General features: G+C 52.2%; 7 protein-coding genes across 7 annotated transcripts; 3 read left to right on the plus strand and 4 right to left on the minus strand.

Annotated features, from left to right (window-relative positions):
- Nucleotides 1–252: 252 nt before the first annotated feature.
- On the plus strand, nucleotides 253–2077 carry CLAFUR5_00865 (uncharacterized protein; the record flags this gene model as incomplete). Its single annotated transcript, XM_047900013.1, has 3 exons — nucleotides 253–1017; nucleotides 1088–1469; nucleotides 1545–2077. The coding sequence occupies 3 exons, from the start codon at nucleotides 253–255 to the stop codon at nucleotides 2075–2077; spliced, it is 1680 nt and encodes a 559-aa protein (XP_047755278.1).
- A 168-nt stretch (nucleotides 2078–2245) lies between these two features.
- On the minus strand, nucleotides 2246–4747 carry CLAFUR5_00866 (Ribosome biogenesis protein tsr1; the record flags this gene model as incomplete). The annotated part of the gene is made up of 1 exon (XM_047900014.1): nucleotides 2246–4747. The coding sequence occupies one exon, from the start codon at nucleotides 4745–4747 to the stop codon at nucleotides 2246–2248; it is 2502 nt and encodes an 833-aa protein (XP_047755279.1).
- A 627-nt stretch (nucleotides 4748–5374) lies between these two features.
- CLAFUR5_00867 (Mannose-6-phosphate isomerase) lies at nucleotides 5375–6770 on the plus strand (the record flags this gene model as incomplete). The annotated part of the gene is made up of 3 exons (XM_047900015.1): nucleotides 5375–5483; nucleotides 5534–6589; nucleotides 6670–6770. The coding sequence occupies 3 exons, from the start codon at nucleotides 5375–5377 to the stop codon at nucleotides 6768–6770; spliced, it is 1266 nt and encodes a 421-aa protein (XP_047755280.1).
- A 242-nt stretch (nucleotides 6771–7012) lies between these two features.
- Nucleotides 7013–8352, plus strand: CLAFUR5_00868 (O-methyltransferase bik3; the record flags this gene model as incomplete). Its single annotated transcript, XM_047900016.1, has 2 exons — nucleotides 7013–7249; nucleotides 7306–8352. 2 exons carry the CDS (start codon nucleotides 7013–7015, stop codon nucleotides 8350–8352), a joined length of 1284 nt encoding a protein of 427 aa, XP_047755285.1.
- Nucleotides 8353–8638: 286 nt separating this feature from the next.
- CLAFUR5_00869 (uncharacterized protein) lies at nucleotides 8639–12322 on the minus strand (the record flags this gene model as incomplete). The annotated part of the gene is given in 3 exon segments (XM_047900017.1): nucleotides 8639–12046; nucleotides 12099–12254; nucleotides 12269–12322. The coding sequence occupies 3 exon segments, from the start codon at nucleotides 12320–12322 to the stop codon at nucleotides 8639–8641; spliced, it is 3618 nt and encodes a 1205-aa protein (XP_047755286.1).
- Nucleotides 12323–13389: 1067 nt separating this feature from the next.
- On the minus strand, nucleotides 13390–15705 carry CLAFUR5_00870 (uncharacterized protein; the record flags this gene model as incomplete). Its single annotated transcript, XM_047900018.1, is given in 5 exon segments — nucleotides 13390–14056; nucleotides 14122–14661; nucleotides 14714–14991; nucleotides 15004–15609; nucleotides 15661–15705. The coding sequence occupies 5 exon segments, from the start codon at nucleotides 15703–15705 to the stop codon at nucleotides 13390–13392; spliced, it is 2136 nt and encodes a 711-aa protein (XP_047756399.1).
- A 1488-nt stretch (nucleotides 15706–17193) lies between these two features.
- CLAFUR5_00871 (Translocator) lies at nucleotides 17194–17859 on the minus strand (the record flags this gene model as incomplete). The annotated part of the gene is made up of 2 exons (XM_047900019.1): nucleotides 17194–17517; nucleotides 17575–17859. 2 exons carry the CDS (start codon nucleotides 17857–17859, stop codon nucleotides 17194–17196), a joined length of 609 nt encoding a protein of 202 aa, XP_047756398.1.
- Nucleotides 17860–24409: the final 6550 nt, after the last annotated feature.

Consider the following 24409-nt stretch of genomic DNA (forward strand, 5'->3'; position numbering starts at 1 on the left):
TATCAAGATAGTGGGTGTTGGCGAGGTTGCGAAGTCGCAACGCGTCCATGTGACGAAGTGTCTTGCCGAGGTCGGTCCGTACCGGGTGTTCCTGCCTAAGTGGCCCTGGAGAGTCCCAATTGACCTCACCTTCTCTTCCGCTAACATCACAATTCACGTTGACAGATTTGGCATCGTAATCTTCGCGCTCACCCATCGATGGCATTCCTGCCGTGATGTGGACTGGATGGAGCGAGCAGGAAGTGCGTGGTGATGCAGCAGGTCAACCAGCTGCGATCCAATCGTACAAGCCGCCAGGTACATGCAACGTCAGCCAGGTTCAACATGGGCTTCACAGCCATCAATACAACTAGGGCAGGCGGTGATACAGCGTCGACGGCTTCTGGTGAAAGAGGCAACCAGGATGCTGCCAGTCCTGCGACCATTGCCTCGGAATATCTTGGCCGTGGTCAGGCTGAAGCCACTGCTGCTCCAGTGGCAGCAACGTCCAAGAAAGTCGGCACAAAAGGCAAAAAGCGTGCTGCAACGACAACGGGAACTACCCAGAAGAAGCGGCGCAAGTCGAGCAATGTTGATGATGGCCTGCAAGTTATCAAGGCTCGTCCTCCCAACGAGCCGAACGAGTCCACCAATCCGTCAAAGCCACTGGCTACGGTGATCACAACTGGGAGCATGCCGAAGAAAAAGTTGTCCGCAGTTACGAAGAAGCGGAAGGACGACTCGCAATATGTAGGTGGCGATCTTGCTGAGGACTTGCCGAGCAAGGCAAAACCTGTCTCGCTCTGTGCTCAAACGACTTCAATGGATACGCTCGATTCAACATCAGCGCGGACGTCCATAGACTCTGTCAAGGCGAACGCCGGACAGAGCATCACTGTGTACCAGGATCCCTCTTCCAGCATATCTCATCAATCGAATGTGGAACATTCGCAACCGTTGCTGCACGATGCTACCAATGTACAGGCAAACGCGAAGAGGAACCAAAATCCTATCGGTAGCAAGACTGACAGGATTCAGGTGAGAGCGTCAGACTTTCGTCCATCATCTTGGAGAAGACGTTTGTGGCAGTGTCTAACCATGCATCTAGGCGGCCACTACTGATGCTGCTGTTGATGCTGCAAGCACCGCAATGAGACGCAGCGCCCGCGCCAAGCCGTCAGTCAATTATGTAGATCAAGATGGTTTCATCACGATCGAAGATACCGAATCGTCAGACGATGGTCTTGCACAACGCCGCAGCACGACGACCCGTCGAAGAACACGAAGCTCAGAGAAAATCGGCGCAGACGATGGCTTTGGCGAAATCGACGACGATGATATCTTGGAATCAGCCATGACCATTGACGATGCAATAGTCAATCGACCAGCAACGCCACCGCCTCGTGGCCGCAAGCAGAACATGCGTGATGTCGATGAGCATGAAGACTATGGCGGTGCACTGTTGACCACTGACGACCTTAAGCTGTTAGGTAAGTCGCGTGATCTCTGCCGTTCTCTGCCATCAACGTAATCTTCAGTCGATGACCACAGCTAATATGATCAAGCGCAAATCAAAACCAAACACACTTCAAAGGAGCCCACAACCAAACCCATCGTCCGCAACCCTGTCCCACCCCCTATCTTCGACCGCTCCCCTCTTTTCGGCGCCTCCAATACCACCCTCCTCCGAACCTGCTTCCGCGTCGGCGAAGCCCTCAATACTGGGTCTCAAGCAGTCCGCGCCAATGAAAATGTCATCATCGAACTATACGCTCGCATCACATCTTCCTGGCGAGACACACCACCTGGTCGGAAGCAACATTTTGTTTTCAAGGATCTATATCATGACAAGCCGCCGTATCTGGAAGGCGTGTTTGAGTTGTGGGATCAGGCGCAGCTTTGGGATCTAGATAGTAAGCCGTTTCTAAAAGCGGAGGAGAAGAGCGGGATGATGTGCAGGGCGATCGCGAGGATGAGGAGAGAAGGGATGAAGTGGAAACTGGAGGTGCTGAGCGTGTGGGAGGCGAATTGGGAGGATGTTGACTTTGTTGCTGGCGTTTGCAACGGAGATGTCACGAAGGATGGTGATGAGGAGTGAGCCATTGATTGATGGGTATCTGGGGTGAATGTGGAGTATGATGTTGCTATCTGGGGTCATTATTTGGAGGGTTGCTCGGAAATGATGTGAAGAGGAGGAGATAAGAGATACGTTGCTTTCGTCGGGTACCAGCAGAGCTATTCAAGTCTACCAGCCACGCGTCACCTTCTATTCAGCCATCTTGACTTCCTCCACAGCCGACACCAGTTCCGGCACATCATCTCCCTGCACGGCCCTGAACAACTTCGCCTGTCGGGGGTACACTCTCTTGTACATCCTGACCGCCACTGAATCCAACGGATTTACCTTGCCATCAAACGTCGCCTTGAAATACCCGTGCGTACCAAGAGGCTCTTTGACATATCCACTTCGTCCCCTCTTCGTCCAGAGTTGCAGAGCACGGAAGTATTCCACGTCCTCGTTGGAGAAGAACATGTACCGGATGGTGACAAGTTTCTTGTGGATCTTGTACGGGTGTCCTGTGAGGATAATGCGCTTGGCGATCACTCGAGACGTGGATGGTGCCAATGTGGTTCCTGTGGCGATCATTTCGAGCTCTGATGAGGGTGGCGTGTCACAGAGCTGGCCGTTCGGATATTCGCTCTGATCGGGAGACTTGAAGAAAAGGCAAGGCACACTACCCCATGTTACGGGTCCGATGAAGGTTGCAACTGCAGTGCGGCCTGGATGGAGATATCGATCGAACTTGTGGACGTTGTTCGGGGTGTTGCCGCCTTGTGAGAAGAGTGGATTGATGACTAGACGGCGAGGACCGCATTGCATGATCATTTCGGTCTTGGATTTGATCGGCCCTGGATAATCCGAGGAAAGAGATATGGAGACATTAATAGCCGAGCGCTTGTGTTCGTGTTTGAGGAGGGAGTATAAAGCCGTCGGTGCTGGGAGCGCCTGAAGCTCTGCGACGCGATCTTGTGGGATGCGAACATAGACGCTGACTCTGGAACCCGGCTTGACGCCACCAAACATGGCCTCCTTGACTACTCTATTCTTGACGGACTTGTAGTCCATGATCTCCAAGAGTCTGTTCCAGTCCTCAGGCTCGTATGGTCTGTCTTCCTCGGTCTCCCAGTGGCTTGTCCGCAAGCTCTTCAAGCCTCTGTAGCGTGCTAGTCTCTCTCGTGCATTCATGCCTGGGTGGAGCTCGATCTCGTCCGGAAACTCCAGGTCATCCTCAGCATCATCGCGGCGTTGCTTTCGGTACGCCTCGATCTGATCTGCCTCATCCTCGGGTGCATTGTCCGCAAAGTACTCACTCTGGGGGTATTCAGTTGGCGCGCCTTCCGTAGGCTCTTGCATGAAGTCGTCAAAGTGGCCGTCCGCAGGTCCAGCTGCAGGTGCTTCTCCGTTCAAGCTCATGTCATCATCATCGTCAACATCTTCTAGATCAGATCCTGAGTCAGATACATCATCCAAGTACCATGCTGCTTGGTATTTGCTCGTCCCGCGTGGTAATCGTTTGGGTGCTGGTACAGCATCTCTCTCGTCATCATGGAAGTAATGGTGGTCGTCCAGAAGTACCGCTTTGCGTTCTGAGGGCGCGATTGATGCGGTGGGGACATCGTCCATGGTCGCCTCCTCTGGAGCAAGCTCCGCTAAGTCATCCTGCTCTTCTGTCGGTGTCTCCAGGGTGATCTCACCAGCAGGGGTATCAAGTGCCATTTCGTCCGTCTTTGTTCGCTTGGACTTGGTGGGAAGTGGCGCTGCGGTGATCTTCTCAAGCTGAAAATCGCCCCAGTCCCCCAGTGTGACCAGGCGGTCTGCTTTGAGGCCTTTACCACGCACATGGCCAGTGACCACATATTGCTCACCCTCCCAGCGTGCATCGTCCAGGCGCATCCAGCTCCGGTCTTCTCGCCACCGAATGCCCTTGGGCATGAGTGTGCACAGCGAGCGCATGACGTTGCTGCAGTCTTGTCTGTTGCTCAGGTCATGTACCTTGTCCTGCGAGGCGAAGAAATGGGTGATGTAGCTCTTCAGACTCTTGACGACATCCGGCCTCTTCTTCACTGGCTCCACCTTATCGAGATTGTGCACTCCCGTCAAGACTGTACCCACGCCCTGTGACTCAATCGCTCGCAGCATCGACTCTCCAAGCTCATCGACCTCATCATTTGCGCTCAGCACAAAAAGCACAAAGTCGGCACTTCTGCATGCATCCAGTGTTGAGAACAGCTCCCGTCGCGGACAGATGTACTGCACCTTTTGCTTGAAGCGAGGCACCTCGGTAGCCTTCGTTACATCCTGTGCCTCGATGCCTACACTTTCATTCAGGCGCTGGGCGACAGACTCGACATGGCTATCACCGCAAAGCGCGACCAGTGCCACAATGCGTGGCGCGCCATCTTTGCCTGTGAAGACAGCTCCCTTGTCCTCTCGATCGGCATGGTGGTTGATCCTCAGCTGCCTGGCACGGTTTCGGCGATCAATCTTCGACATGACTTGCTGGTGTGGCGTCTTGCGCGATCCCGTCTCGAGTGACTCGACTTTGCCCTTGCTCTTCTCCTTCAGCGCGCCTTTGGTAGCGTGCTTCGTCTTGAAAGGTTTGTTGGTGGACTTGGTCGTCGAGCGGTGATGATGCTGGTCTTGCGCCATATTTGTACTTGGCTTACTATCGTTGCCGGCCTTGAATCGATATGGCAGTACACTCATGCTGTTCGCGGACAAGGGAAAGTGTGGGTGTTTGTTGGGGAGCGACAATTTCGAGTCGTTCCTTCCCTTATCGATAAGCTCGAAACTCTAAATGCGCCAAGGGAATGAAAACTCGAGGAGTTCCATGGTCCCCCATTCACAGCCATTGCGACCACATGCAACCAGTCTTGTGGAATGCAATACGCCGAGACTATCACGGCGTTCCAGACGAAGGTAGGGCTTCTAGGGCGGCTCTACGAATGTCACAGAGATGAAGGCAACCGCCGCGTCCTGTCGAAATCGAAAGAGTCATTGCCATCAACGTCTACAGACGCAAGACTCGACCGCACGCCAACCCCTACAGATCATGGCTGTACCGAAGCGCAGCGCTAGATCCCAGACGACATCTCTGTGTGCAGAGGAATGAGTATCATGCTGTCTGCTTAGAAACCCATAGACCTGTGCACGTGTAAGTAGATGTATGCTGCAATTTACAGCAATGATGACGTTGAACTGAGCTCACCGTCGACAGTCGACATTGGACTGCAGTCTTTTATCAAGCCACTTTTTAGAGTCGGCTTTCAAACAGACTCCTTCTCTCAGGCCAGACCACATTGTCGCACTACTAACAACAGACCCTCTAACACCATGGCATCCGTCGAACCAGTCTACCGCATCCGATGCTCTTGCAATCAGTACCCATGGGGCAAGACCGGCAAAGAGTCAATTGCTGCCAGACTTTGTGAAGGGCAGGGAGGTCAGTTCTCATCAGCGCCTACTACTGAACAAATGTACTAACAGAGGTAGGCTGGGATGGCGATGGCCCAAAGCAAACCTTTAAGATCGACGATAGCAAGCCATACGCTGAGATGTGGATGGGTACCTACCCAGAGCTTCCTTCATATGTCGCAGATACTGGCGAGGACCTGCAAGCTTTGATTGACCGTAACCCAAAGGAGCTTCTCGGCGAGGAGGTCATGCAAAAGTTTGGTCACTCCAACCTGCCATATCTGCCCAAGGTCCTTTCCATCGCCAAGGCACTTCCACTTCAGCTTCACCCGAACAAGGAGAAGGCCGCTGAGCTGCACAAGAAGAAGCCAGATGCCTTCACAGATCCAAACCACAAGCCAGAGATTGCTCTCGCCTTGGGCAAGTTCGAGGCTTTCTGCGGCTTCAAGCCACTCGAAGACATGAAGAGCTTGCTTGAGCTCGAGCCTCTCCAACAATTCTTGTCTGGAGACCAATTGTCGAACTTTACAGACAAGCAGCTCAAGACAGTCGTCCGCAACATGCTCACCGCCGACGATGCAACGATCAAGAAGACCTACTCCGCGTTGACCTCTCTCGACAAGTCTCGGTACGGTAAGCAATCCCACATCCCAGAGCTTGCACCACGCCTCGCAGAGCAGTACTCCGAAGCCGACCCAGGAGTCCTCGTTGCCCTCATCACCATGAACTACCTAGTTCTGCAGAAGGGAGACAGCATCTACATCCCAGCCGATGGCATCCATGCATACCTTGCTGGCGACATCATCGAGTGCATGGCACGATCGAACAATGTGCTGAACACCGGCTTCTGCCCAACGAGCGAGAGAAGCAACGTCGATCTCTTCATGGACTGCCTGGCCTTCACACCACATGCAGCTGAGGATGCAATCTTGAAGCCACAGCAGTACAAGAGAAGCAGGAACGGGCATACACAGCTATACTCTCCGCCAATGAGCGAGTTTGATATGCTGCAGACTGAGATTGGTCCTGGTCAGGACGAAGTTCTTGGCCCTGCTGGCGGTGCAAGCATTCTCATTGCAAGCCAAGGTAACGGCCATCTCAGAGCGCAGGGCAAGGAGTACGAGTTGGCAGAAGGTAAGTGCTTTTCCACCCATGGAGAAAGAGCCTTGTCTCCCATTCATTGTATCCGGATCTAAGCTAATGATGATGAACAGGTTCCGTGTACTTCATCGCACAAGGAGTCGGCTTCGAGCTTGCCAGCAAAGGTGGCCAGCTTCTCGTCCACACTGCCTTCGTCGAGGGCAGCACCAAGTAGACGCAGCATGAAGCTTACGAAGCGACGACGAAAGAGATAGATGTAGTATAGTGAAAGGATCACAAGATCTTCTGTACAACACAACCACTCGGCTATGGCGATCATGCAGCTACCCCTCTCCCTTGTGGCACAAGCTACTCTGCACCACATTCCACGCGTGCCACGTTTCAGGTACTGCTGAGAACTACTTTGACAGGGATACCATCTGGTCATTGTCGAATTCACAGCGGTCGAAGATCAAGATGACGAACCAGTTCGAAGCGTTGGCCAAAGAAGTCGCCCAGGAAGCACAAGTGCTGTGCGACTTCCTCAACGAGAGGGGATACTACCAACCAGCTTTCAATCAGGGAGGATTCACTGAGTTCGACGAGTTACCTGAGGAGATTGAAGTATCCAGAAAAAAGCTCCAAGCTGCGGCAAAGGCTGTGCATGACCTTGTCGCCGGGCCTGAAGCTTTTGTCAAGTCTCTCTCACACAATGTATGGAGCCAACATGGCCGCCTCGATACATGGTGATCTGCTTATCATGGGACTAGTACCACGATACATCAACACTTCGCTGGCTCCTCAACTTCAAGATTCCGGAAGCTGTACCTCTCCGTGGAAGCATTGCCTATGCGAAAATCGCCACGAGATGCGATGTGAACGAATCACATCTTCGGAGGGTCCTGAGATATGCTATGACGAACCGCCTCTTTCGCGAGGTTGACACTGATGAAATCGCTCACACGGCATACTCCGCTGTCCTTGTAACGGACGAGCATCTCAGGGCTACGGTGCAGTATACCACAGATGAAGTCTTCCCTACCTCAGCGAAGCTGGTCGAAGCCCACGAGAAGTGGATGGTCAGATCAGAGAAGAACAAGACTGCATTCCAGGTAGCTTGGAACACGGATCTGCCACAGAGAGAGTATCTCGAGCAAAAAGGTCTGGAGGATCGTCTAAAGGCCTATACCAAAGCCCAAGAAGTCATCGACACGTCCTTACCATACGATATGGATCACACCATCACGACTTACGAGTGGAGCAAAGTGCGCAGACTCGTATGTATCGGCGGCGCAAGCAGCCCAACCGCCACAATTCTAGCAAGACACTTTCCAAACCTGAGAATCATGGTCGAAGACCTCCCTGATATCGCGCAGAAAGCGCAGGAACAGCTGCCTGGGGAGCTGGAGCGAAAACTATACTTTACGGCGCATGATTACACTTCTCCCAACCCCCAGCCCGATGAAGTCTCCGGGGCGGATGTATACCTCCTCCGGGATGTCTTGAGTCATCACTCTGATGAGTACGCCACGAAGACGCTGGAGGGTCTAGTGGAGCTGCTTCAAGACGGCGCCAAGCTGTTGATTCTCGATACGGTCGTGCCGGTTGCGGGAAGTTTGGCGGTGGAGGAAGAGAAGGAACTCGGCGCGAGAGACCTGGACTCTATGATGACTGAGAATGGGAAGTTGAGAACGTTGGATGACTGGGAGAAGTTACTTCATCAGGCTGACGCAGACCTTGTGATCAGCTCGGTGACGCAACCGGAGGGCAGTGCCTGGAGTGCATTGGAGGTTGTGTTGGAGGTGAGGGATGAGTGATGGGAATCCAGATGCTTGAGATGGGAGCAATATAGATGCATAGATGCATTAGAAAGCAGTAGACCAGGACCAGGAAGTATCATCTCCAAGGTCGTGATTCGTCACTTCATACCAGTACTAGATACAGACACAACGAGAACCAGCCGTGACACCCTTTGTAACATTGACTCCATATCCTAAACTATCCGCCAAACAATACGAAGCAAGCGATTGACCCCAACAGGGAGTCTGGGTATCATTAGACAATAAACATCAAGCAATGCACACGAACAAAAAGACTGATCTATCAAGTCGCCCTCCTGATCAACAACTCCACAGCACGATCCAGTCTGATGCCATCCCCCATGTCTGTCATCCGAAGAGCATTCTTTGCCTGTCCTTCCGTGAACCCAAGCTCGACGATCCTAGCCACAGCGGTGTCACTCGTATTCTCCGCGATCCCGCGCAGACCACGGAGACCCAGACCGTGCTCTTCGATGATCGGGCTGATCCGTCGTGGTGATGCCCACAGCGATGCAGCATTTGGTGAGATAGGAGCCGGCGGAATCGGTGGAAGATGTTTCGACGTCGCAGCCGAGGAGCGTCTTGAGTGCGATGGACTGTGATATAATGCGCCACTCTTGCGGGAGTACATACTCATCGGCCGCTCGGAGTTCATGTCGATCAGCGGGAGACGCTTGTACTCACTGCTTTGGCGTCTCAGGCGGATCTCCGCTGCGAGGGACGCCACGCGTTGACGACTTCGTTCCTTCTTCTCCATTTCGACCGGGTCCTGCATTCGTAGTTTCGCAAATGCGATTTGTTCCTCGTACGTCTTGGCGACAGGCTCCTTGAGGAAGTTGGATCGGCTGCCCGTGTAGATTGGTGCTGTCCAAGTGGTCCAGCCGTTCTCTTTGGCGAGCTCAAAGCCGGCTGGATAAGGTTGGTCGGCCCACTCTGCCATTTCGAGTACGACGGCGGGGCCTAGTGTCATGAGGTATGCGAGCCACTCTTCGAGGACGAGATTCTCCTTCTCGACATCTCCCTCGACGACATCGCAGTCCGCGAAGACGCCGAAGAGGCGTGCTTGTTCGATCCGACCGCTGTAACCGTGCAACAGAACCATCAGGCAGGTCCAGATCTCGGTCATGTCGTAGAGCTGAGTGGCGTAAAGTCCTCCTGCATTGGCCTGCGCGAAGTGATCGGGGGCGTTCAGGAGCACGCTGCCCATGTCGAAGTCTAGATTGGTGTTGACTGTGGCTACGCAGCCTTGGTTGTTGGCGAGCAGACCTCCTTTGAGCCAATCAATCTGTCCGGTGATATCGTCTTCGCGACCTTTTTGGCACCCGAAGATCTGGCAGAAGGTCCAGATGCGCCAGAAAGCATCATTGAAGCGGCCAGCATTAGGGTGACTAGGTGTGGAGAGAGCGAAGGTCGTCTCTCGTCGGATAAAGGTCTGGCATCTTTGCAGAATCAGACTCTTCAGGCTCTCGATCACGCCAAGATCTCGTCTGTGGCAGCGCATGTATGTCAAAGGTGAGTGCTCGAGTTGCGATGATGCTTTACTGGAGTCCGTGCCGTGGATATTGCGCTCGGGTGGACACCACTCTCGAAATTCCGAGGCTGCTGCAGATTCGTTGAAAGCGACGGTGCGGATCAGGTCCATCTCATTCTCCTTGTAGACCCGGTACATGCCCTTGTTGATGATGGCCGTGTTGAAGAGATCGTCGAGCGTCCTCAGCGACGCCAGAATGTTTAACAGCACATTCTCCGCCGAATTGGACAGTACTCCGCTGCTGATGGGGCCGGGTACAGTGTCGGAGTCAGCCGTAACGTCCTGCTCAGTGGCATGGTGCTCGACCACTTCATTCTCAGAGTGATCGCCGGAGGATGCTGGCACTACATCAGTAGGTAGATGCTCTGTGGTTGGTACACCCAGCGATGCGCTGCGAAACTCTCCGGACTTGTTGAAAGCGGCGAGCGAGATGCTTGCGCTCTTCCTCAAAGTTGGTGTTGTCGCAGACGACTGCTCGGGAAGTTTGACCTCCGTCTCGGACCTTCGACGCACTGGCAGTTGCGGAGAAGGCAGGGTTGTGATGTTCCTTGCCTGTCGCGGACCTTTCCAGTCCCTCTTCCGTGAACGCTTCGGAATCGTAGGTGCACGAACTGGAGGCTGCACGACTTCACGAACACTGTTGATGCGCTTAAGAGAGCCAGTCTGAGATTGCATAGCAGAGTCAACTCTGGACTCAACTTCTGCAGGTTCGTCACGTTCTGGAGTGCTCCGAGAGAGTTCGTCGTGAAGCTCCTCCTCAGCCTGGCTGAGTGTTGGGCTTGCAGAGTTCATGTCTCGATGATGGACTGCACACAGACTCCCATTGCAAGCGTCGGGCGCGGTTTGCATAAAGTCCCGATCACAGCGATCGAGCTCGCTCATAGACCGGCTATGCTTAATGGATGGGTTGGCCGGCAGCAGGTCTGTGTCCATGTCCAGCCTTCGCGATTTCGAGGCTCGGTGCTTCTTGACAGCAGGTCGCGTCAGTGATCGTTCTGGCGTTGGTGGTGGGAGTGGTGGCAGCTCCTTCTCAAGCTGCTCTGGTGTACAGGACAATCCCAATGCCTCCACACTCGTTGCTGAGCTGCGACGGCTGTAGTAAGATGCATCGTCAGTATTGGCGCAACTGCTCGATGTCGATGACCGCGAGTGCCTGGGCATGTGTCCGCGGTGGGGTGGTATTGGCACGTTCCGCCGTGCTTGGGGTACCATTTCCGGAGTTCGCCCTGCTTCTAATGGTGAAACCGTCTCGGCTTCGTTCAACACGATTGCCGGGGTCGTCCGCGCGAACTTCGAAACAATACTTGCCGGGGCGACCGACTTTATCACGCGACGAGGCTGTGGTTGTAGTATCGTGGAGACTGTCTGGTCGTTCACCAAGGGTTCGTCCAGAGGTATCGTCACTGAGAGATGTGGCTTGCGAACAAGTCGATGGACGTGGGAAGGTGGTGCACCCGATGTTGGTCGTACGCATGTGAAGCCAGTCTCTTCGATCTGTTCCTCTTGCTGCTCAGCGTCCAAAACGTCTTCATCCCAGTGCACGACGCCATTGACCCAAACCCCAATTCGAGATGCAGACTCCCGTCTCTTTCGTGAGCTCGATCGATGTGTCCGTGCAGTGGCGCTCTTGCTCTTGATCATGTCTTTCTGGATTGGAGTGCTGGGTTGAGAAGCAGTCAAGGCAGTCAGCGTTGGTGCATGATCGCTGATGGCGCTCAGTATCTCGTCGTTCGGGCTCGTTGCGATTTCTTCCTCGAGAGGAGTCATCGTGATGGTCTTTGCTCGAGGTACTGCATTGAGGATTGTGCCTTTAGGTGTTCTGGGAGCAGCAGCCGACTTTGGTGTCTTGGGACTTATGCTGCGAACACTCATCCTCCTGCCCACCCAACCCTTCTGCCTTTCATTCATAGGCTTCGGCTGTCTCATGGCTTCTTGAGCAATGAAGGGCAGACTTGGCTCAGTTGTCTCGCCACCCTTTCTACTGAAGATGGAGAGGCTTCGCCGAACTTGGCTTCGAGATGTTGCGATTGAGTCGCTCACGACAGGCTCTACGGTCGTAGCATCAACGGACGCAGCATAATACCGATCAGGGGCCATCTTTGCTGGACAAGCGGCCAAGGTAAGATATTCGTAGTGCTGCAGGTACCAACCATCCGTCAACTATCGCTGGGTTGTCAGCAATGGCCTGATGATGCTTCAAACGGAAGCTCACCTTCCAGATGGCTGATGGCACGCGGGTAGGTGGCAAAGAAGTCTTCCGGGTGGTTGGCTTCCACGACCCTCCGTCCCAGGACGTGTCTGTGTTGAGAATGCTGATGACGGTTATTCTGAGCTTGAGCTCTCGGTACGAAGATAGTGAAACATGTGCCTGGCGATACTCACAACTTGGCTGTAGGCGAGCAGGCGCAGCAGTCGCGAGGAAGAAGACGGGGCCATGGTGGATGGATACAAAGCCGAGTGCTACAGTACATACTTCCATCAGAGCTGACGACCCCGGGAACACAAGGCATGAGCCCTGATAGCGGCGCTCGATGCCAGGATAAGCACCGTCATGCCTGCCGATGCCCGTTTCGCACCAATTTTAGTGTCAAAGCTGGAGGCTGAGTTTCTCGGCTCCGCCAGGCTGCCCGTGCTCTGTTGGTACTTCACGACAAGTTCCTTCAAGACGTCAGTACTGTTGGTTTGAGGATACGATGTCGATGAAGACGCAAGGCTGGACGAGCGATGGAGACGACGAGAGCGGCAAGAAGAAGTCCAAGGAAGGCGCATTGGCTTTGACTTTGGCACCTTGAAGCCTTCAAGGTTGACCTTGATGATTCTCGTGCGAAGGACGGGCACCCTTCACCACACGTCTGCATACGTAGATGATAGGCGTTTGCCGGCGGCGCATAGACTAAGTTCTACAGCGTGCGCGTGGGAGTCCATCGTACTGTATGTAGTTCACATGGCACGCCGAAGTGCATACGCCTCCGGGCTTCCGTCTGAAACCCCGACGACAACATCGCTGATATGCACAAGCCGGGAATACAATACATGAGACCAAGACGCTGGCTGACTGCAACCTCCCAGTCCACGGTAACAGCTCGCTTCCATCCCGAGTCCCGACAGGCTTGAAGTCAGCTTCGCGGGTCAAAGTCGGCAACTGCTACCACTGTAAGTCTGTAATGGAATGTACATGGACAGAGCATCTCGCCATCGATGACTCGCTCAGCAGTCAGCACCCAACAATAATGCAATGCAATGCAATGCAGAGCTCGTCAGCTTGCCGTGTTGGTCTTGTCGTTCAATGTTGTCTTCATGTCCGCACTTCCTTTGCCCGCTCTCCGACCGAACGTCATAAGTAACATCTGCCGGAATATACGCCGCTTCGACAGCCAACAAAATATCCTGGTCGTGAGAGGATGTACCCGCGCGCTACCGAAATGCTGAGCAACGAGCATCCGAAATGACCGTGGTAGATGTTAGCCGGGTCGGCCGTCAACATCCACAACCAAACCAATGCCCTATCGATACATCTCATCATCACTCTCCCCATCCGCATCCGCATCCTCCCCAAAATTCTCCAGCTTCCTCTTCTTCGCGGCATCCCAAACATGTCCCATCATCCTTCCATTACTCCCTCCCTCTTCCAACCGCACATCCGGCAAACCACCCTCCTCCTCCTCCTCCGCCTTTCCACCCACACTCCCCCGCTTCGTTCCACTACCCTTTTCATACCCAGTAGTACACCACTTCGGTCTATTCTCCTCAACACAAACCCAATCTCCACTGTCTAGACAATCCTTATCGAAGTGATCCCCAATATGCTTGAACCTCGCATCCCACGCATTGCCCACCTGCTGTAGCATTCCACCCCTCTCCTGTTTGATCAATCTCTTGCAAAACCCGCACCAAAAGTGATGGTGTCCTTCCCGTCCGAGTCTTCCTTGCTCACATAGGGTCTTGACTCGATCTGGATCGTGGACATTGTGGAGTGGCGAACGGAAGTGCTCCTCCAGTAGAGAGACGTGCAGGTACGGACGACGGCTACAGCCCAGTGGACATTTCCACATGTCGGTGAGGTAGTGTTGGGAGGACTCGTGCCGTTTCCAGTCGTTGCGGGAGCCGAATCTTTTGGTGCAGGAGGGAAATGTGCAGCCGTAAGGGCGGGTGTGGCGTTTCATGTGTTTTCTGAGAGGGGTGGTATCAGTCTATGGCTGCAAGTGACAGCGGTGAGTGGCATGGGGAGGGCGTACCTCAAGTCGCACTCGCGAGTTTTGATCTTGCCGCATTCTGTACAGGGAAAGTGGCCTTGAGCGCTGGAGGCCCCGCCTGCGGACTGGGAAGTGCTGGTCGCCGAGGCGGATTGAGGCTCGCTAAGGGATGATGTCGTTACCTGGATGCTAGGAAGCATCTGGTGCTGCTCCTGTGGGCGCGCGAAGTCACGCTGGATTGGAGTCGGGTGTCCCTCCGCGGGTGGTGGAAAAGGGAATGTGCTGACGTTCAGTTGCATGGGTGATAGGTTGTACTGTTGGCCTCCAAACAAAAGAGTGTCGTCCATGTGGCCACCAGCAAATGCGATGGGATCACCTTGTGACTCTATGGCCGAGTCTGGAGGAAACACAGTGCCATCATTGTGTTCTGCAATCAGATGACCCAAGATTGGTGACAAATGCTGGTGTATATGGCCTTCCATAGGATCGATCTGCGACTGTCGAGCTGAGCGAAGTGCGGCTTCGTAGACAGACAATCCATCGGCAGTCTGTGCATCATCAGGTCTGTTGATCTGTTTGGACCTGCGCAAGTTAGTGTCACGAGCTCGGACTAGCATATGAACGACAGTCTTACATCTCTAAGAGCTGCTCCTCGTTGTAGGTGGAGTGCTTCCTTCTGATATGCGCCTTGAAGTTGTCCCGTCTGGGCCAGAATTTCCTTAGAACACCCTCGACTATCGGACAAGCGGCACACATGAAGCCTGCTGGGTTGCCGACCTTTGGGTACATGTTGTGGACACTCTTCTTGTGTCTTTCGAGATCATTGACTGTTGCGAAGCCATCCTTGCGGCTGCACTCCGGCTCACGACACTGATGTGGCTTGCTATGGGTGAGAGCGTGCTTCCTGGGCAACTGTCAGTGTACGAGACCTCGAGTACATGCTGGCTCGACGTACTTTGCATCCGACTGATTCTTCGGCTGCTTTTTGCAGCCAGGGAATCGACAGGGACCGATATACTGTTTTCTTCGACTGTTGTTGCGAGCGATGAGAAACTGTCCCTCTGACTTCACACTTCGAGAGGGATTTGCCTTGGATGGCAGACCGGTTGAGATCGGCTTGAGATCTGATGTGAAGTAGTCTCGTGCCAGAGCGTTGTTGCCCGTGGTGTATACTTCTTGTGCTCCGCCTGAAGTCGGCATAGACTCGTATGCAGAATCGGAGACTTCTGATGACTTGAGCGGACTCTGCCTGTACACATCCTGGTATGGTATCGGTTCCGTTCTGGCTCCTGGCTTGGACATGCCATTCCATATCGGCGGGATGAAGTGTGACAGCTGTACCATCGATTCGGAATTCCATGCTGTGTCGTGCGCTGGCTTGGTCAAGTTGTGTAAAGGCAAGTCGCTCGCTGAATTCGCATATCTGTGGAATTGCGACAGGTCGAGAGGATCTGATGCTCGATGGTGCATCTGTTGTGACTGCCCATTGCCATAGACGTCGCTGGGAATGCCATGGTAGTTCTGGAACCCCTACCAGGCATGATCAGCAAGCTGTCGTACTGTCTATCCGACATCACCTACTTGGTCTGGGGACAACGCGAAGCCATAGTTGCCGTCCTGAGCCATCAAGTCGTTCTGTATGAAGCAGTCTAATCTTGTCAGCTCTTGTGTGTCGACCAATGAAGTCCCATATGCAGGAAGCCTCGGCTGTGCCACATCGAAACAAACAACTGACTGCCGCTGTAATGAGATGGTGTGTTAAATACCTTTCGACTGCCAGCCAGAGAGCAATGCGGAGCCTGAAGATGAGGCCTGGGATACACAGCAGTGTAGAAACACTAGCTATATGATGCTGCAGTGGATGTGAGTATGGCTGGTTTGCTCCGAAGCGAATGATTGTGGTCGAGCAGCGAGAAGATCGGGAAGATAGCCAGTGCGGTGTCAAGGAGGGACGGTCCGCATACACCAAATGTGCCTGTATATGGCCAGCCTTAGAAGGGCGTCGAGTCTGGGCGTCGAGGAAGCGTGGCAGTGAAGTAGAAAGCATTGAAAGTGAGGCCAGGTCGACTCTCATGGCGGCCGATAAGTTCGCGTCACAAAAGCAGTGATGTGATTCCATCGTCTGAAACCCGATAAGGCGAATGCAGTGGTTCGCACAGGCGGCCTCTGGTGCTGGAGCTGGAGCTGGACCCAATAAGAGGTAGGTAGCGGATCCTTCTGAGAAGTGAGCAGTCCACTACGCACGGACGTCATGCAAATGCATGTTGCCCTGCTGCATCTTCCCGTACGCCCTTTAGCACTATTGTTGATCCAGCCCTCATGCTTTCCGTTCCGAAGTGCTCGATCATCGAGACTGCGGCCGGGCTTTACCTCCGGCGCAGCTCTATTGGCTCTCATGTGCCTACCCGGGCACACTGCAGGAACGTAGCGCATGTCTCGCTAAGCCGAGAGGCGTACAGTCCGGAAGTGGAAGATGCGTAGAAGCAATGGAAACGTGGTTCCAAGCCACCAGTCAATTCAATCAGACAGTTCCCACTTTCTGCCCGATGCATGATCAGTTGCTGTCAGATGTAAATGCCGCATAGCCCGGTCGTGCAACAGCGCATGAAACAAAGGCATGGCTGGAGATATTTGGATCATGTGCTACAATTGTGCCCTTGTATGTCGAAGTTGCGTGGCCTGTGGGACCAGCGGCCTCTGAGCATATTTGACAGAAGTGCCCACAATGATGACGGCCAAGTGCTACCAAGCATCAGCCTTATTGGTGCTGCGGCGGCGTGGCGGTGGTATTGGTGTAGCAAGATTGTCTCCGCGGTCCAGAGCACACTGCACGACTGTAATAGGGTCAGCAGTGTTGTCAAGAACCGGCAAATCTTGCTTGATGTTGGACACCCTCTCGGACGGTCTCCCGTTGGTGCCGAACCAGGCTGCTAGGCATGACTGAGTCGCTTCTTACTGATCGGTGCTGCTGTCAGTAGTCAATTAGCAAGGAAAAGATGCATTTGCAAGGACGAGAGGGATCGATTGGGTCGGATATTATGATTCAAGCAACAGCACGTGGCTGTACTGCCCGTTTCAATTGCTCGGGTGTCACATCAAAAGCAGATCGATCGTTCATCTGTTCTTTGACGTTTCGGTGTTGAAGGTACTGTCCTTGCCTCCCGCTGGCCGCCTCGCCTCCTTGTTGCTGAAGTCCCAGTCGTTCAGGTAGCCAACGCCGAATGTGAGGTAATTGGCAAATGCCAGCCATCCGAGATACGGTGCCAGACACCAGCCTGATACTTCGTCGACTTGGCCCCAGATGTATGCCAGATAGCCAACGACACCAGTCAGAGTGACGATGTCGACGGCAGCTTCGATGGGTCGCTTGAGGCCGAAGAACAGTGGCATCCAGACCAGGTTAAGCCCCAACTGGATCGTGTAGAGGGTCGCGCCGTGCTGTCATAGCATATCAGCACACCGACCTTCCGCGCGACAGATCTATACATGACCTACCTTGGCCAATGCTACTTTGCTAGGGTCAATGCTGCTTGATGCAGTTGACCACGCACGATATGCGGAGTATCCCATCAAGCCATAGAGCGTGGTCCAGGCGGGTCCAAACACCCACGGGGGCGGACGGAGAGGTGGTTGCCTCAGCGCCAGATATGTCTTTTGGGTGTCTTTTGGCCGAGTCGCGAAGCCTACAGCAGTGCCTGCGGCGATGGGAAGGAGTATGGCTGCGGCGGGCTGCTCGAACAGGATCGACGGCAACGTCAGGGAGGGGATGTAGGTCATCATGATGGAGGGTGGGAGGGTATGGTGGACCAGTGTTGTTTGCGACAGAACGGATCTGTTTTATGCAATGTCTCGTCTGTACCTACTACATGTATCTATGCACAACACACGGAGCTTCGTAACTATTCTATCCCGCAAAAGGGCTAGGACAACTCGGACCCTGCCCTACCAAATTAGTTAGTAACTTAGTCTTTACAGTTCTATTATCTTATTTTGACCTTACCATCGCCAACCTTATAACAAAGCCTTAATATTAGCGGTATAGACTAATCCGAGGTATAGCTATCTAGCGTAGTAATTAGCTTATCCGGATACCTTACCGTTCTTACGCGCGCTCGCTACTCGAATATAGCCCGCCTTACTAACTAGGACCGTAACCTTATTTAATACTGCCTTAACGACAATTAGAAGGGTCCTAAAGTAGTAAAGCTATTACTAGGTAACAATAGAGGTACGGGAACTACTATCTATAACCTAGATAAGAGATAGAAGGATACTAGTACCGTAATTCCTACAAAAGGTAGACGGCCGGGCGTAATTACGCCTACTATAAGGGACTTCTTAGAGAGTATATTAGCGGAGCGAAGTATATACTAGTATAATAAGCTATAGGTAATACTAGCGGAAGAGTATAAGATATAGGTATTATATAATAAAATCGAGACCCTCCGGACCTATTACCTATACAAACCGTGCTATCACTAAACACGACACATTCGAAAGCCCTTATTAAGGCCATTCTAACGATCTATAAAGTAGGCTACTATCCCTAGAATTAAGGGAGTTCTACCTTATTTAATTTAGATATACGTAATAATATAGAAGGATTATCGACGACGTCTATCGGCGCTATCGCTAAATACGACATATTCGAAAGCCCTTATTAAGGCTATTCTAAAGATCTATAAAGTAGGCTACTACCCCTAGAATTAAGGGAGTTCTACCTTATTTAATTTAGATAGCTTAAAGTTCTCTTCACCCTATTTCTTTAGCTCTAAACGCCGCGGAGGTACCTAGCTATATTAGGTAACTCCTAGGTAATAGATAGATAGATTTGTTATTCCCCTGTTCTAGGACCCTATCCGGCCTATATAGGTATATATCTATTATTATATATAAAGGGAAACCCGAATAGGTGAAAACCCTTCCCGCCCCTAACTTCTCCTTATCTAGATTAGCTTTCCCTCTGAACGTACGTAGTCTATGTCACTACCCCGTTAGCCCCCGCTCCTAGCCGGTCTCGTCGCGCTACGTCGTATCCTCTCTTCCTATACTACTCCTACTAGGCGGTACTGTTCTAGCTAGCCCTTCTCTAGTATCTAGTTCGTAATACGCCGTAGGTCCTTAGCGTTATTAAGAAGTGCCCTAATCGTCCGGTTCCTCGCCTTTACTATCTACTCCCCCCTTCCTAGCGACTACCTCGGACAGACGAGGAGTACGTACCGTACGTTCTAGGAGCGATAGCCGTAGGGGCAGCTAGTATTCGTGTATCCTAGAACCTTCCTCTATAATAGGTACCCCTAGAGGCCGATGTGTTCGCTTCGTAGTTAGGTTGCTATACTACTCTATACCCTCGTAAGGCGGTAGTAGATAAGCTTCGGGGGGTGCTTAACCGCGGATTTTATAGCTAACTATTCCTTAGGTTGTCCCGCTAGCTAAGGGCGTCTACTATACCCTACAACCTAGTTGTTCTACCTCTCTTTCTATAGTTGCTCTATAAACGATTTCTTACCTTCCTATTATATTACTAGCTATTCGTCCCTTACCCGGTAGTTCGGCTCGTTTCCGGGTCGAATGCCCCTATACGCTAGTACTAATTCGCGGGCCCTTACGACTGTACTAGCGATAACCTTCTATACTAGGTACTATGCCGACTTGCCTAAGTAGGAGGTCCGTAGTCCCTAGATATATAGGTCGATCGGCGGTATAGCGGTCTTATACTTAAGTATCCTCGTTAGTATCGACTTATATACCCCGGTGACCTTCCTTAGGCATTAGTTTTAGATCTTCGCTAGCGGCGCGACGAGTCCCTTCGATAGGTAGGCCCGCTCGCCTAAGGACTACACTTAGCTACTATAGGTAAGGACCGGCCGTATAATAGCCGTATATAGAAGTCGTAACTACCGGAAGTCCGCCCCCTATATAGACGTAGTAAGCCTCTAGTATAATGCTATATTCTGTTTAGCTTTCCGTAATATTACCTATACGTACTTCCTCTACCGTAGCGTCGGGTCTACCTATAGTCCGAGGATCCTAAGCTAATTTACCGGGTTAGTCGTGTGCCCCTATATCTAGATAGAAGCTTATATATTGTAGAACCGTGGCCGGCGCGTAAAGTGTATTAGATTGTACTTTTCTAGGGCAAACCGAGCCCCGTACCTCCTAGCCTAGTCCTCGTAGATCTTATGCTTCTCTTCTAGTAGCCTATAGTTCTCCTTAGTCGAGGAAGACTACGCTAGGATGTTTATGTCGTCTACGAAGCCGCTCGTAGCGGTGTTCTAGGATTCTAGGGCTAGGAGTAGCGTCGCTATAAAGAAGAGGAACAGAATAGGTACTAGCGTTAAGCCTTACGGGATTCTAGTATAGACTACTTAAAATGGGCTTCTATACTAGCCGACTAGGATCGACGTACTACGGTTTTAGAGGTAGGACCGTACGAAGTTAATAAGCTACTTAGGGAGTCCTTTCGACCTTAGGATATAGAGTAGCCGCGGGTATAACACGTAGTCGAAGGCTCCCGATATGTCTAGGCTAAGTAAGGAAGCCACCTTGTCCCTATTCTTATACTAGATAGCCTTTACCTAAGAGGTGATAAGTTCTATCGCGGATAGCGTCGATCGCTATAGGCGCGTACCTATCTAGGTATCCGGGAGTAGGGAGTGTTCCTCTACCGCCTCGGAGAGTCTCGTTATAACTAGCTTCTTAAGCGCCTTCCTAAGAGTGTTAAGGAGCGTAATTAGGCGGTACGACTTCACCTACGTATAGTTATCCTTCTACGGCTTACGTAGGACCACTGTCGTCGATTGTTTAAAAGCTATCGGGTAGTATCCGGTCTATAGGTAGGCGTTAAAGATCGCTATAACTACTAGGGCTAGTTGATCTCTACACTTCTTTAGTAGCTCGTTTAGGATCCTATCCGGCCCCGGGGCTTTCTTCGCCGGCAACTTCCTTAGTATAGCGGCAACTTCTCCCTCGGACACCTCCTATTAGACCGTAATACTAGGGGCTAGGGGAGTAGAGCTGTTTATATCGCTTAGATTAGCCTCGACTAGGGGCGGGAAGAACTTACTAGCTAGTAGACGCGCCTTAGCCTCGGGGTCGCTAACCGGGCTACTAGGCGATTATAGCGCTAGGATAGAGAAGGAGGGGCCCTATATAGGGTCCTATCGGGCCCATTTCGCTAGCTTCTACATCCTCTCTAGCTTGCCGGCGATTTCTTCTACTATAGCCCTCTAGCCAACTACTTTCTCCCTTCGTATTATAGCTTTCTTCTGTTAGTATGCCTCCCTATATACGTTCTAGGCCTCCTCGCTATAGCTGCTCGTCTACACCCGGCGGGCTCTCCTTGCTTCTCTTACTACCGTAGTACACTCCGGCGTCTAGTATAGTTTAGACTATATCGTTAGTTAGGTAAGCGGAACGTAAAGTAAGGTCGCTTTTCTTATTTCGTCTATTAACCCCTAGACTGCTTCGTCTATCTCGTCTTTACTGTTGTATTACTACTACGCGATCTAGACTAGCCTCTTAGAGTCATCGAGGTACGCCTAGATGTTGGCCTAGTAGGCCTTTCCCTAGTTTAGCTTAGGGGTTCCCGCTAGTATACGTTATATCTATATCGTAATAGAGGTCCTGACTAGTATATAGTCTAACGACGCCTCGAGTTCATATTCGATCCTATAGTAGGTTACCGTATAGTAGTAGCTATCTAAGATCTAGGAGAGGTCGATCGTGCCTTAGAGTCCCCCTCTCTTCTAGGTGCCTAGGTCCTTCGGGGTATTAAGGGCAATTACGTTGCTCGCTATTAAGTCGAGTACTTTGTCGGCTATAGGGTACGGCTATATAAGGCTTTCCTAGGAAGGGTAGTATATATTGAAGTCTCCTACTACGATATGGCACCCTTGTCTCTTAAGCGTACTATCTAGGTATCTATAGACCCCTAGGTCGCGGCTAGACCTCGAGGCTAGCGGTTATATATATAGGTTGTGTATCTAGGTACTACCTACGTAGAGGGAGGTAATATCGCCCCCGCCTTCTTCGTCTACGTAGTACACTACCTCCTAGTCGGATTCTAGTATATCCTTACTAATATAGAAGCACGTACGGGGTCTACCGTCGCCTCGTAGGCATGTCGTATAGCCTAGTAACTTATAGGTCGTTAGTCTCTTATAGTCGTTAGTTAGGTCAAACTCCTTAGGCATATCGTAGACTAGGATCGTAAATTGTTTCGTTAAGACCTTCGCTAATACCGTAACCTTAGATGCCTACTATAGCTATACCTCTAGGTGCCTCCTAGTAGTAGTAGAGCTAGTATAGATCTATAGAGTACCGTTAGACTATTAGTTCACTACGACCACCCCTAGTTAGTTGATTCGTTAGGCGAGCTCCTTATTTAATAGCTTCGTAACTTCGGCCTAGTCTTCCTTTACTACAATACGGATCGTAACTATATTGTACGTTAGGTCGACGACGAGAATCACCTGTACGTGGTGTCGGCTACGAACCTCTCGTCTAGCTACGAGAGAGCCAAGTATTCTCACGCTGGAGCGTCGTGGGCGCGACGGGCGCGTAGCGTAGGCGAAGCCGCGGCGAACAGAGGACTACCAGCAAAACGGGTATGAAAACCATCCGACGAGCGTGTACTCGTGTCGGGAGCGAGTCCCTCTTCTTTCTGCGTGTAAGAAGGGCGCGGAACCGTGGCCTATACGCTCGACAGGACACCTCTGGTATGAGTGCAGAATTTTCACCTCCGGAGACCGCAAACCGAGCGGGCTAAGCGACGAACATTGGACGAGCGGACTACAGAACAACAACTGAGCGGACTATGCAACGGCGTCGAGCGGACTACGAAACAATCTGGTGTTTGCCAGCGGGCAATGCGGTGGGTAGGTGGACACGCGACGAAGCCTGTAAGGGCCTGTTGAACACCCGGTATGGGAACGAGGGTTTTGCCTGAGGCACTGCCTGTCCCGCTACACAACGCACCTAGTCTGACATAGTAGATTGCGACGAGGAAAAGACGATAGCCTAAGCAAGGAAAAGACGGCTGTTAGGACGGGGAAAAGACGTACAATGCAAGTGGATTAGTTCTGTGATCGGGGAGGATCGAGGGCAGGGTGATAAGGAACTTCATATTGGTTAGTAGGTGGAAACGCAAGGAGTACGCTGCCCGGCGTGGTGTGTGCCCCGAGCAAACCTGCGAGGCATGGACGGCCGCTTTCTAGAGATAGGCTGCGGTAACGCGAAGGGCGTCAAAACCTGGGGCGTGGTGTACACTGGCAGCGACGGCTGACACTGTCTGTACAGCCCGAGAGGACGGATGCGCATGTCGGTCAATAGAGAGCACTAAAGGGCTTAGGCCTATGGAGGTGGATATTGGCTTAAGGAGCAAACAGGGAGGGAGGGCGTAGAGGGAAGCTTTTGCTCCGGGCTAACCTCTCGAAACGAGGCTACACGGTGGTGCTAGATGAGTGGGAAAGCGCGGTTAAGACTTGTCACCTTATCTCGTAGCTAGCTTGCTAAATACGATTCCTTCCTTGCCCTCGACATCGCAGGGGCCTTCGACAACGTCTCACACCAAAGGCTAATACATATCCTACAGCAGAAAGGCATCCCCCAGTGGGCAACGTCGTTCGTCTTCTCCTTTCTCCAGGAACGGACGACATACCTAGTCCTAGGAAGGTACACGTCCGACCCGGTGAAGGCAGAGACTGGAATACCTCAGGGATCTACTCTCTCCCCTATCCTGTTTCTAATATTTATGTCGGATCTAATCCCCCTACTCACCTCTCCGCAAACCTCAGCATCGGGGTTCGTAGACGATACAAACATCCTAGCCTGGTCAGACTCGACAGAAGAGAACTGTCGCCTCCTTGAAGATAGGCACAAGAAATGCGAGGAGTGGGCAAAGAAGCATGGTGCCCGGTTCGCCCCTGAAAAGTACCAACTTATACACTTCAGTAAAGCGAGAACACACCATAATATGAAGGCGGCGGTAAGAATCCAAGGCTACGAGACCAAGCCATCAGCGGAGCTACGAGTACTAGGGATCTGGCTCGACCCGAAGCTAAGCTGGAATGTACAGATTAAGAAAGCCCAGAGTCGAGCGCAAGTCAATGAAGCCTCGATAAAGAGGCTTACGGCATCTACATGGGGAGCAACATTCGACAAGGCAAGAGTAATGTATAAGGCGATCGTCAGACCAGCTATGTTGTACGGGGCACAGATTTGGGGAACAGGAGGCGCAGGCAAGCCGATCCCGAAACGGATAGAGCAACCCCTAAACAGGACACAGGCAGGCAACCTACGTAGGGTACTAGGCGCATACAAGACAACG

Source organism: Fulvia fulva, chromosome 1 (assembly GCF_020509005.1).
Source record: "Fulvia fulva chromosome 1, complete sequence".
Taxonomy (NCBI): domain Eukaryota; kingdom Fungi; phylum Ascomycota; class Dothideomycetes; order Mycosphaerellales; family Mycosphaerellaceae; genus Fulvia; species Fulvia fulva.